Here is a 12,021-nt window from a genome sequence, read left to right on the forward strand (position 1 = left end):
ATTCCCTGGGAAGCCATCCCTCCTGTGTTTACAGCTCAGAATTAAATTGCAGGCCTGTGGAATCGTTACTCCTGGTTTTCCAGGTGTCTGCTTCCATCCCAAATCTGAGCCATATGTCCTTGTGGGGTAAAAACCAGGGACCCTTTCTATAAACCAGCCTTCAGATGTGCAGTGCCAAGCCCAGGTGTCTTGCCATCCGAACTTCAGCGGATAAGAATCCAAATTAGCTCCAGTAAGTTGTGACCTGTAGTGTGGGAGTTGGAAAATACCCATTTATTCTGCAGGATGTACTGGGACATCATGTGTTTCCCTATAGGAAATTCAGGAGAGTGGTGTGCTCGATCCTGTTGCCCCCAGTATTTCCCTGATCAGTTTTTTTTATATGCCCAAATATAATAATATTATTATTATTATCACTATTACTACTACATTGGGTGAAAATAATGCATTTCTAGCAGTACCTTCTGCTTCATTCTGGGCTGGCAGAAACAATTACAAACTATTCCTAAGCATCTCTGCAGGTCCAGGGAGCACCTGGCAGAAGTTTCTTGAGACATTTAGCAGCACAATCCCTTCCTATTAAAAAGCAGGATATTGTGACCCCCAAAGCCAGGACTGAGCAATGCCAGTCCAATTCTTTGCCTCATTCCCAGCGAGCTCTGGCTTTTGGCCCTCTGCAGTGGATATTTATTGAGTGAAAAGGGGGAAGCATCTGGTTTAACACACATCTAGGACTTTCCCTGCCTGCCACAGCCATCCTGAGGAGGCATCTGAGGAACTAAAGCATCCCTGATTCTCGTGCACTTAACCAGAGGTGCACACGATCTCTGTCGTAGCTGCTTTATAAATAACCACCCCAACCCTCCCTGAATTATTTTTACTACTTTTTAGTGGGTGTATAGCTTTTAAAACTGGAAAACCAAAAGCTGGCTCTGTTCATTTTCTCATGAAATTGTGGCCAGAGCAGTAAATTCATAACTAAGCGCTTACTCATTGGCTACTCTATTATAAATAACTCTTCACCTTGGCCCTGTTTTCTCCAGCCATTATTCACTGTGAGTAGTACTTACTCATGAGCACAGAGTAGCAGAGAAGTAGATGATTCTGCTGTCATTACTCACAGTTTTAGTACCCTGGCACATCAGAAGGTCTATTTTCTAACAAGGCACTGCTCTCCTCAAGAAAGGGCAAATTTTCCTGCCTGGTAGGACTAAACTTGCAAAAACTACCCCAAGGAATTGCCACTGAAAATCAGTCAAAAACCAAAGCAGAGAACAGTGGGGAGAAACTACAGTGTGGGCTCTTTGGAAGGGCATGTGCCTGAAAGTGGTGCTGTGGTTTATCCTTGGGGTGAAGCTGAGGAGCAGCTCGGGAGCACTGATGGGAGAGCCATCACCTCATGCCTCCTGCTTTCTCCTTGCCATTCCACTGCCTTGCTTTCAAAGTGTAAATTAACTTACAGGTTCAAAGCTTTCGGGAAAGATGCCAGACCAGAGGTCATCTTTTCTGGGTGGTTTATTGGCTGGCCTGTGTTTGCCCACATCTCCAGTGTTTACCAGCCGAGGGAGTTTATGAAATTTTGATGCAGGAATTAGGTTGTTGCTCATCTTGTACCTTCTTGCTCATATTATTGACAGTACCAGTGAACTGCTTGAGGCAGATAGTATCTCAGTGATCACTGTGCTCTTTCAGCCCTCCACTGCTGACAACATCAGAAGTGTTTTAACAGGGTTTTAATGGGCAGCCTCTGTAGCTCCTTGGAGGGTTGCAAATAGCTGCCGTGAAAAACCTCTTCTGCCGCTCTGAGCTGACGTGCCCTCCTTTCCTGCCTTCCCTTCCCTTCCCCATCCAGCTGCTGCCTGTCTCGGAGGCTGCAGCCCTGTTGACAAGCCCTCCTGATTTGGGCCAGGCCCTGTGGACACCGTGCAAGTTGCTGCATCTTTGGGGGGAGCTGTGAAGAGCAACGAGGCGGCCGCGAAGCCGCTGGGAGGAGCGGAGCGATGAGCCAGGAACTCGAAGCGCCTTCGCAAATCCCCCCTTCCCCACCAGCCCTTCCGAAGAGGAATCGTACAACTGACACCAGTGCACAACAAGGAGCTCACAACATGTTTTCCATGATACCCCAGAGCAGGACTTAACGATTTTGGGGAGAAAACAACCTTTTTTTTTTTTTTTTTTTTTAGCTGAAAACAAAGCAGGGTGGAATAAATCGCTCCTTCTCGAGACAAAGCGTTGATTTGATGGCAGCACTTTCTAGCTGACTGGTTGCCTTGCTCTGCTTGTTACCAGAAATGAGGCTCTGGGCACAGCTTTCTTTGGACTATGGAAAAGCTTTCTCCTCCCCATTTTGCTTAATATAACTATAATGTGCCCTTTATCACACTTCAACTTGAGTAATCCCAGTTTAGAAATAGTGCAGAAATACCCATGGGAAAAGAGCACGGGAAACGTACATTATAAAAAACATAACAGGCCAAGCTCAAAAGATCCACTGACATGTAAATTTAATTAAAAAATTACAAGTTTTCAATGAGGGCTTGTGTCTTCAATTTACCAGTTTCCATGACTTCTTCAGAAAAAGTGTTTCTTTTTTGCATTCTTGGTGGAAAACACGCTGAGGGCTATTACAGACTCCAAGAAGAGTCTCTATTCTGTGCCACAGGGAAAAAATAAAATTACCCAAAATATGTACACTTGAAATAAGTAAGAAAAATATCCACTTTCCTGTTTTGCTTTATTTCTATCCTCTAACAAAAGTTAAACTTTCCAGTAACCAGCAGTGCATGAAAAAGCATGTCCTAACTGTGTGAATAAACTTCCGTTTGATTGCATGTGCACATCTGAGGGTATTTTGGTCCTTTCCATAAAAGATGTGTGAGATTGGATAGAATGGTGGAGAGTGGGCAAGCAGAGGAAGAGCTGATGGCCAAAGGTAGAGGCTGGTTATAAATAGGGCTTGTGATATAAAATATCACTGCTCTAAGAGGATTCTGACTTAAATAAGGGAGTCCCAAAGTTTTATTGAAAGTTATGAGTTGCTCCATGTTTAAAGGGAGAAATGCCAGCAAGGGAACCCCACCTTCCTTGGTGTGATGTCCCAGGTCTGAGAGCAGCTGGGGTTGTTGGCTGGTTAAAAGTACTAAATCCAGAGATTCTCCTCAGTGTCCTCGGCCTCAAATCCTGAGTGAAAATAAAACTTGAATCTCTTGGCTGCTAAAACTTAAAAGGGAAAATCTGCAGGTCTTTGGAACTCACCAGGATTAAATGCTTTTCTTAACTCTGTTCTTCCATCTACTCCTCTCTCAGCAAAGCCCATCACGAGCTGAACCACTCCAATATCGGTGTATTAGAAAAGCTACTTCTGCCTAATACCCATTATTTCAGTTTTTAATGCAGTGGCTTTTGTGGTGCTTTCTTAAGTCCAAAGCAGCTGCTCAAAGGACCAAATCTTTAGGTTAAGGGAGAGGAAAACCCCTTTGTCTGTGGAATTTCAGCCCCCCCCCCCCCCAGTAAATGGAGAGCAGAGCTCTGACTTTCACACTTCTTTCTGCCTCCAAACTTGTGGGTTCTGCTGCGAGTTGCAGCACTGAAAACCAACTGTGGTTTTTGTTTCTCTAACTTAATTAATAAAAACAATTCATCAGTAGCTGATGCCTTTCAGAGTGGTTTTTCCCTGAGTCAGCTTGCTGGGGAAGAGGTTCATTATAAATTACAATTAGCAAAACAAAAAGAAATAGGCAGAATAAAGCTGCTGGTGTGGGGGACTTCTCTCAGCCTCGTTTGCTTGAGGAAACTTGTAGTCAAAATCTTGTATCTTGTTTATATACATTGTTCAGTGTACAAAATAAAATTTTAAAAAAAAGTTTAACAAATAGTTAAAAGTGTTTTATGAGCAAGAGCAGAACTTGCTTGGGATTTCTCTGTTTGAAATTCCGGAGGTTATTATCAAACCAGAAGTTTCTAGGATGTACTAACCTCGTATTTGGAATCACAGAATGTGGCAGTGTTTGTTTGACAGCACCCTTGGAGAGGCAGAGCTTTATGCTCAGCTGTGTGCTCACATGAAGTGTTTCAGACTGCAAACATTATTTATCTGTACATAACAACACCCAGGTGAGGTGCTTGTGGACCTGAGACCTGTGGCTGCTGGAGGCTTTGGTGTACCAGGAATGAGAGCTCAAAGTCCTTCTCCCTCCTTTTTCCTCCTTCTCCCCCTCCTCTCATCCTGCAGCACCAAGTGCCACCTCACACAGTCAGAATGCACCTCAGGATGATCCACGTGCTGCTCCTTTCTGTTGGGTTGGATCCCGACTTAAGGCAAAGAGAAGGAGCCAGCGCTGGTTGAAGTTTATTATTATGCAGATTGTTTTTTGTCACCTGTGCTGGTTCAGTTGCTGCTTTGAAGTTAGTCTTGCATTAGTGTTGTGCCTTAGGCAAGGTTGTTTGCTGCGTGTTATTTCACTTGCTTTTATGTTCACTCCTATCTCGTGGTTTTGCTCTGCCAATTTGGATATAATTGTATGAAACTTGGCTTTTGGTTCTGTCCTGTGACTTTTTCTCACAGGAGCCGTCCTTTACCCTGCAAAAAGACACTTGGTCAATGAAAGGCATTGGGTTGGCCTTGTTATTCCTGAGTTTCCCAGGAACAAAAATGTGTTATCTTTAATCTTGTTTCTTAACACGTTGTAAACGGGATCTTGTAAACAAGAGCCAAATCAATCAGAAATCAGAGTCACATTCATTCAGAAGGGTGTCCCATGTGGTTATGGATCTTCTGGCTGGACTCAGTGACCCTGGAGGTCTTTTCCAGCCTGAATGATCCAGTGGCTCATCTGGGTGCACAATGGGATTTCTGTAGGTGTGTGAGGATCCAGGTAGGTTTGGACTGTGCAGGATGAATACAGAGAGATTTAAGGGGTGAACACACCAACTGCAGCTTTTCTTTAACAACGTGGAACAGAAACCAGGATTGCACTGGTGATGTCACTACTTGAATTCTCTCTGTCTCCTTTGCTTTATTCTCAAGTCAGTTTTATCCCATATGCCTGGGGATAAGGCAAGGGAAAATTCCTTGCTGTAGGGTTGAAGAGTTTCCTTAAAAATAGACCCTGTGTGTAACTCTACAGGTGAATTCACCACAAATAATTGCTAAAATTTCCTTATGTAGCATGTGCTTTTTCAGCACATGAAGCAAATGTGAGCTGCAGGGGCTTAATTGAAAAAAGAAAAGGGGAAAAATAAAATATCCTTTTGCTTCCCTGTGAAGGCTTGTGCTTTAGGAGTGAGACTGCCAGGCTGTCCTGGGCACAGCACCCACCACCCCAGGTCCAGGGTGCCCAGGCCAAGGCCACAGTGGCAGGAGAGAGCTGAGACTCCTCTTTGTGCTTTGTAATATCCATTTGTATTTATGGCCTGATCCTGAAGGGTATTAAATGTATAAAATATGTATGTTTAAGTGGTGTATTTGAATCTCAGAGTCACTCCGCTGTTAATGTGCTTTTAAGTGTTTTCATGACGATGTGCTGAGGTAGGAACAAATTGGGCTGGTAGGGAAGATGACACTGAGGCTGCCTCGAGCTTCTTCAGGTGGATTTTGCAGCAGGAGGAGGCAGGGCTGGAGCAGGGTCTGCTCACCAGGCTTTTTGCCTCCAACCTGGGCCAGGCAGGTACAGATTTGAGCTGTCCTTGAGCAGCTGCTCAGTGATGCTCCTGCTTTTGGCAGAGGCCTGAGCAGCTGGTGGGGAAGCCCCTGCAGTGCCCTGGCTGTGTGTTCTTCAGCGAGCAGAGATGAGGAGGCTCATCCTGCGAGGATTCCTGGTCACATGCTGCAGGGTGTTCTGGGCAAATTTTGTTTAGGCAGCTGTCGGGTGGAAAACTCTCAAAGCTCGGTTTTGTTCCTGCAGATCTCAGAATATTCGTCATGGGTTCCCGGGGCTGAAAGCAAGTCATGTGTGGCAAAGCCACGCTGCCAGGCTCCTGTGCTCTGGAATTTAGAGGGAAGTGAAGGATAGTCTCTCTCTCGTTTGCTTCCATGGCTGTGCCTTGCTTTATTTCAGCGCTCTGAGGTCTCACAGCCTTAGAACTGGCCAGATCAGTTCTAAAATGCAATATTTACCCTATGCCACTTATAGGCTGCGTCCTCAGTGACAGAATTGATTCAGTTGGTGCTGCTGCACTTTTAATGTTCCCTTTTATGTTCATGTTTGTTCCAACAGAGTGGCCACTAGCACAGACGACTTGAACTTGTATCACCCGCAAACTGACAACGCTGGAGCCACCAGTTTGTCATTATCCCTACTAGTGTATCTGATTTAATTTTGCAACAGTGGATTAATTCCTAAAATTGCAGTGCTTTTTGCTCGTTAATGGTCAGTAAATGATTCTGGGGTGGGGGGAGGGGGGTTGGTGGGGGAATGGAATTCATCAGTTTTGTAGTCGTTTTAATTCTTCTAGTTTTAAGTTGTTCTATAAATATGTCTTTATGGATGCAGTTTTACTAGCTTAAAAACATCTAATTGAAAACAGTTGCTTAAATCTCTTTGGATCAAGGAGGCAGTAATAAGCAAAGAGAGTATCTTATCCCTGCAATCCAGAAACGCTTAGTGACTGGTATACTCGGTGCATGTGTAATCAGCTTCTTGTTTCATCTAAAAACCTTAGCTCTTTTGGTGTGATTTAGTACCTCACCAGCAGCATGGTTTTCCTGGGCTGGAAAGATTATCAAGCAGCAAAACAAAATATAAAGCAAAAAAAGGGCCTGACACACAGCAACGTTGGTGAAAGGGTTTGATTCATTCGTGCCACCTCGCTGTGTGGATGGAGTGTTGTGGCAGAGGAAAAAAAAACCCAACCAACCAACCAAACAAAAAGCCTGATTTGATAAAAGCCTGTAAATTAATGTTTTGCTGCACGTTATGTAATGTTATGACTTAACGTTTGCATCAGGCAGGGCTGATCTCTGCTGTTTTGTGAGGCCCCCAGCAGATGAACCCGGAGCTCTTAGAGGAGATCAGCCCCTGCTTTTACCTATTGCTGCTGCTCCTGAGTCCAAAGCCAGTGAGCTCCAAGGGATACCCGCTGGGATATGGATACCTTTGCTTCCTGGGACAGCTGGGACGGGGTTTGGAGAGGGGCCTGCTGTGATTTGGGTTTGGTGCCTTGTCTACTGTTTGTTCAATGTCAGAAATGTAGGTCCTTCGTGGCTGATGAGATGCAATGACTGTAGATCCCTGTGCATGACGGTGGGATACTTGGATTATTTTAAATGATGTTGCTAATATATTTAAACAAAAATTATTGATGACCCATCTGGCTGTTGGCCTGGTTTTTTAAAGGCTTGTACCCGCGTCCCTCTGGTCTGAAATGTGGTACCACGGTCCAAAGTGATCCTCAGAAAATGCTCCACCAAACCTCAGAGGTCTGTAAATGATCCATGGCTCGTTTCCAAGCTGGGAAGCAAGGGAAAAGAAAAAAAAAAACACCAGTCTGTGCTGGTGGAGAGGGAATGCAAAACCACAAGTTTTCCCTTCGTGCAAGTGGGAAGTAAAACAGGTTAAATTACCTGATCTTTAGTGATCATTTTTTCTGACATCTGTGTTCATTCATCTGGTTTGGGCTGTCCACATGGGCACTTGTAACGTCTCATTAGGGGCCATAATTAATGGAGGGGGTAATTCAATAAATTGCAAGCACACGTTCAGTAAGATTTTCATGTATCTTATTCCTTATGGCTTAAGCAGGCAAACTGTGATGTGAACCTTCATGGGAAGAAAGTCAGAAAGCTTTGTCAACTCTCTTTATAATTCATTTGATTTTGAAATGTCAAATAATTTGACGCAGCTCCGTCAGTGGGAAGGGTTGCGGTGGCATCGGGCGCTTTGGGCAGGCTGCCTTCCCACAGCTCCGGGGAGCACACGCCTGGGCAGCAGCTGACTCCTTGGCCAGGGTTAAAACTCAAGAGTTCAGCCCCTGAAAGTCTCTTTTTCTGAGCCTTTTTGATAAGCAGGCAGCACTTCACACAAGGCCATTGTTGGCCAGCCCTCGTTTTGGGGGTTTAGGAAATGCCTAAGTGTGTTCTGCCCATCTAAAAGCCATCCATTACAAAAAATAATCAGACATCCTTTTTTTTTTTTTTTTTTTGCCTCGTACATTTGTGTCATTCTGCGAATCAGAAGCGATTTTTGGACTCAGGGCAATGTGCTTTGCTTTTGGAATTCCTGAGTTCCACTAAAACCCTGGGGCATAGTTTGTTCAGGAGACCTGAGGTGACCTGTAAATGGGAGCTGCTGTGTCCCTTTGCTGCTTAGCAAGATCATTTTAAAGAGAAACTGAAATACAGTGTCCAGATATAATATGATAACATTTTAATCCAGAGGGAAAAGCAGTATTTTTATATTAGTTGACCTCTTGAAAGCACATTCTCATAGCTCTCCTCTAAGATGGGCAGTTTCCTCGTTTGTAAATGACAAATCTCAGATGGAAAAAAAGAAAATTGGGTGGCTTTGCTGAACCCAAAGAAATCCCTTAAGCAATCAGGACAGGAGCTGAAGAGCTCCTGTGGAGGCTTTGGGTTCTGAGTTCCTGCCCACAGCTCTGGGTGCAGGCTGGGAAGGTGTAGGAAAAAGGAATACCTGTTTTGTAGGTTGTTTTGGTCGTGATAATGTCCTGTCTCATTTGGGAACTGGCCTTTCCATTCTTCTGGGCTTCAAATAAAGCCTTAGTTTTTCCCCTAAATCCCTGTGATTGACTGTCTATTGATAAACATGCTGGCAGGCTCAAACCCAACAAGGAGGAACCTGCTCACAGTCCACGGAGAGCAGGAAATGTGTCTGAGCTACTGAGCTGCCCTTGGGTTCCCTCCTTTGCTGGGATCTCTTTTTTTTTTCAGTTTAAGGCACCTCAGAATTAATGAAGAATCTTTATGGTCATTATCTTGAAGTTGGATGAGTTTTTAAGCTGTTTCAGCTTCCCTGGGAGGGGGAATGTCCCTGTGGGTGTGGTGATGACCCTCAGCATCACAAGGCCGTGTCCGCCCAGCGCGGCCCCACCTGAGATGCAGCACGAAGTTCTTGCCCCAGTCGGGAGTTCTGTGGAATTTGCTTCCATCTGACAGTGTTTCCAGATGCAACTGTCTGTTCCTGACCGGGGCCCTTTCCATCCACTTCAGCTGGGTTTGGGTTTGGGGATCTGCTGCTTTGTTTTCGCAGTGTGAGGACAGATGTTATTTCACTGCCCTATCTGGAAGCTTTTTTCTCATCTCCTGGTTCAGTTATAGGTGCTTGTCTTTCAAACCAAGGCAAAGTCCACTGCAAGTGTTAGAAAGTTACTCCCATTCCCAGTTATTTCAGTGATTCCTCCTTTCTCTTGCACGGTGGGTCAGGAACGTGTTAAAGCCGGTGGTAAAGTAATTTATGAAGGGCAGATGGAGTTCAAAAGGTTCAAATATACAAGTTCAGTTCCAGCCTCGTTTGGATCTTCACACCTCAGTGTCCCAACAGAGAAACTGGATACTGAGTTTTTACAGGTTTCACTGTAAAAACTGAGCCCTCCAGAACTTTCAGTAACTAATGGATTTTGCAGAAGTGATTTGACTACCCTGGATGTCCATTAGCTGGTTTGCTTTTATGTCTTTGCTGGAAACCTAAATGGCTTTTACTTGCACTTTTTTTTTTTTTTTTTTTACTAGTTATATGTTTGCAGGAGATGTCTTTTGTATCTCAGTAGCTGGCAGGAAAAAAAAGTGATGTGCTCAAAAATTGTGGGAGCGTTTAATCATGGTCTGGTCCGAACCAGAATTTAAACTGTGCATTGTCAAGAAAGTTTCCATCTGGAGCTGACCAATCCCACACTGACTACATGCAGCTTTAATCTTCTGATTCTTGAATTCATTCTTTTTTGGGTGGCTTTGGTGGTGTTAAAATTTAATCCCCAGTAGCTACATTGTATTGAGTCTGAATTTCCCTCCTTTCCTTGCCTGTCCTGCTTTATTACTGTCAGTGGATTTTGAAATACCCTGAAAAATCTGTGTTTTCTGGTTAGGGGGATGATTGATAAAATACCTTTCTACCACGTGGGTGGTTTAAGAAAGTTTCCTCCTGTATTTATTGAGCTGCCAGACACTTGGCAAAATTAATTCCATGTAATGTACTGTTCCTAACACTGTTCTTATTAGAGGTGCCCACCTTTGATGGGCAACTCTTAAAAATACTTTGCTGATCTAAAAGAATTTTTCATCATTATGGTCATCAGATATCACTCACAGTGAGTTTGCCTGGATTACATCACCAGTGAGAATTAACTTGGTGCATTAATGTGAAGGCAAATTCTGTGTCACTAAATGATACAGAATAAGGAAAAAAAAAGGAAAAAAAAAACCAACAAAAAACAGAAAAATCAGTGGATTTTCACTGGAAATTTTGCACATGGAAAAAGTGGCTGGCAGGGGAGCAGAGGAGTGATCAAACCACTTCCATTTGGAAGAGAGGGATGGGCCGGGCCGGGCCGGGGGTGTTGCTGTGTGTGCTGAACAAGCGCTCGGGAGGAAGGAGGTGTTGGATGCTTCACCACACCAGGGGTTTATTTTGTGGTGGAAAATCTAATCTTTCCGAGCCCGTTTCTCTGGGGTCTGAGCCTGAAGTCTGCTTTATATTGGGAGATTGGCATGAAATCCACAGCACTTAAGAGGATAAAGGCCTTTGTCTCCAAAATGTACATTTTTTTTGGAACTGTAAAGGCGGTGGAACGAGAAACGGTTTTAAGTATATAATGTTAAGACTCAACCTTGTAATCCTTTCTCAAGTAAAAACATGGTACAGATCAATTTTATCGATTCATATCTTTTTTCCATGTGTTTTGAGAGCAGTCACTGAAAAAAAAAAAAAAAGGAAACCTTCCACGTTTAACTAATGATAAAAGAACTAAAAAAATTAACTTATAAGGACCTACTGTGACTAACCAGAGTGGCATCTTCTGGTTCCTCTGTAGGCACCATTTAAAATAAAATAGGATTCCTCTTACTGCCTTTCTCATTTACATGGTCACTCTAAAAGGATCCCAAAGCCTATTTGTGTATAAGGATAGAAGAAACAAAATCAAGAGGAGTTGAAAGGAATGAAAAGACAAGAGACTTATTCAGTAAGTAAATTAGAAATTATATCAGATAAACAGATGAAAACAAGAGCAGCTCCCTGACCAGTGTCAGTGGTTGTGGCACCGCTGACTTAAATCAGTTTACACGACTCAGGATTGGGGCAGACTGGCTCAGACTCATTTTTTTAATCTGAACTTCCAACTTCCTTGCTTTGTGTACTTAAATTGAAGTTTTCTAACTTCATAAATTAACGTGCAACAAAAGTAGAATTGGCATGGGAACTCACACGGAGAGAACAGTGATAAAATAGAGGGGATGTCTGATGATCTTTGATGTCAGAGGATCCCAGCTGTTAGTTTGTCAGTCATAATGAACATTTGCATGGCTACTTTTATCTTGGATGCACTGGAATACTCTGGCTGATGAATATTGACATAACTGGTGGGAGATTACATTGATTTTAATTACTTAAGGTTCTGGCAAGTATATAGAGATGTAATTTGCCTTGTTCCACCTTCACCTATTGGAATCCTTCTGATTTAGGGGAACTATCTGTATTTGGAGATTATTTGAATGCTTTGGTCTATCTATCTGTCTATCTCTATATCTATCTGCTTCAGCCTAAAGGAGGGCAGGGTTAGATGGGATATTGGGAACAAATCCTTCCCTGTGAGGGTGGGGAGGCTCTGGCACAGGTTGCCCAGAGAAGCTGTGGCTGCCCCATCCCTGCAAGTGTCCAAGGACAGCTTGGAACAACCTGGGCTGTGGGAGGTGTCCCTGCCCATGGCAGGGGTGGAACTGGTTGAGATTTAAGGTCCCTTCCAACCCAAACCATTCTGGGATTCTGTCTGTCTTTCCAAAGTGCCCAGCACAGGAAAGCTCTTGGCTTTCCAAGAACAACCACAGCCCGTGAGACTTCAGAAGTGAATTTT

General features: G+C 43.8%; 1 protein-coding gene across 9 annotated transcripts in view; it reads left to right on the plus strand.

Annotated features, from left to right (window-relative positions):
* The window catches only part of BCAS3 (BCAS3 microtubule associated cell migration factor), a 302,017-nt gene that overhangs the window by 194,849 nt on the left and 95,147 nt on the right, over positions 1-12,021 (plus strand). Inside the window, exon 24 of one of the 9 annotated variants that reach the window (XM_050321868.1) lies at positions 6,216-6,370. The exons of the other annotated variants lie outside the window; for them this stretch is intronic. Within the exon in view, the coding sequence (XP_050177825.1) occupies positions 6,216-6,241 (26 nt within the window). The 3' untranslated portion in view covers positions 6,242-6,370. Of the gene's footprint in view, positions 1-6,215; positions 6,371-12,021 lie in introns of those variants that run through there. 9 annotated transcript variants of the gene reach the window in all.

This window comes from Myiozetetes cayanensis, unplaced genomic scaffold (assembly GCF_022539395.1).
Source record: "Myiozetetes cayanensis isolate MyiCay16 unplaced genomic scaffold, myiCay2020 scf27, whole genome shotgun sequence".
Taxonomy (NCBI): Eukaryota; Metazoa; Chordata; class Aves; order Passeriformes; family Tyrannidae; genus Myiozetetes; species Myiozetetes cayanensis.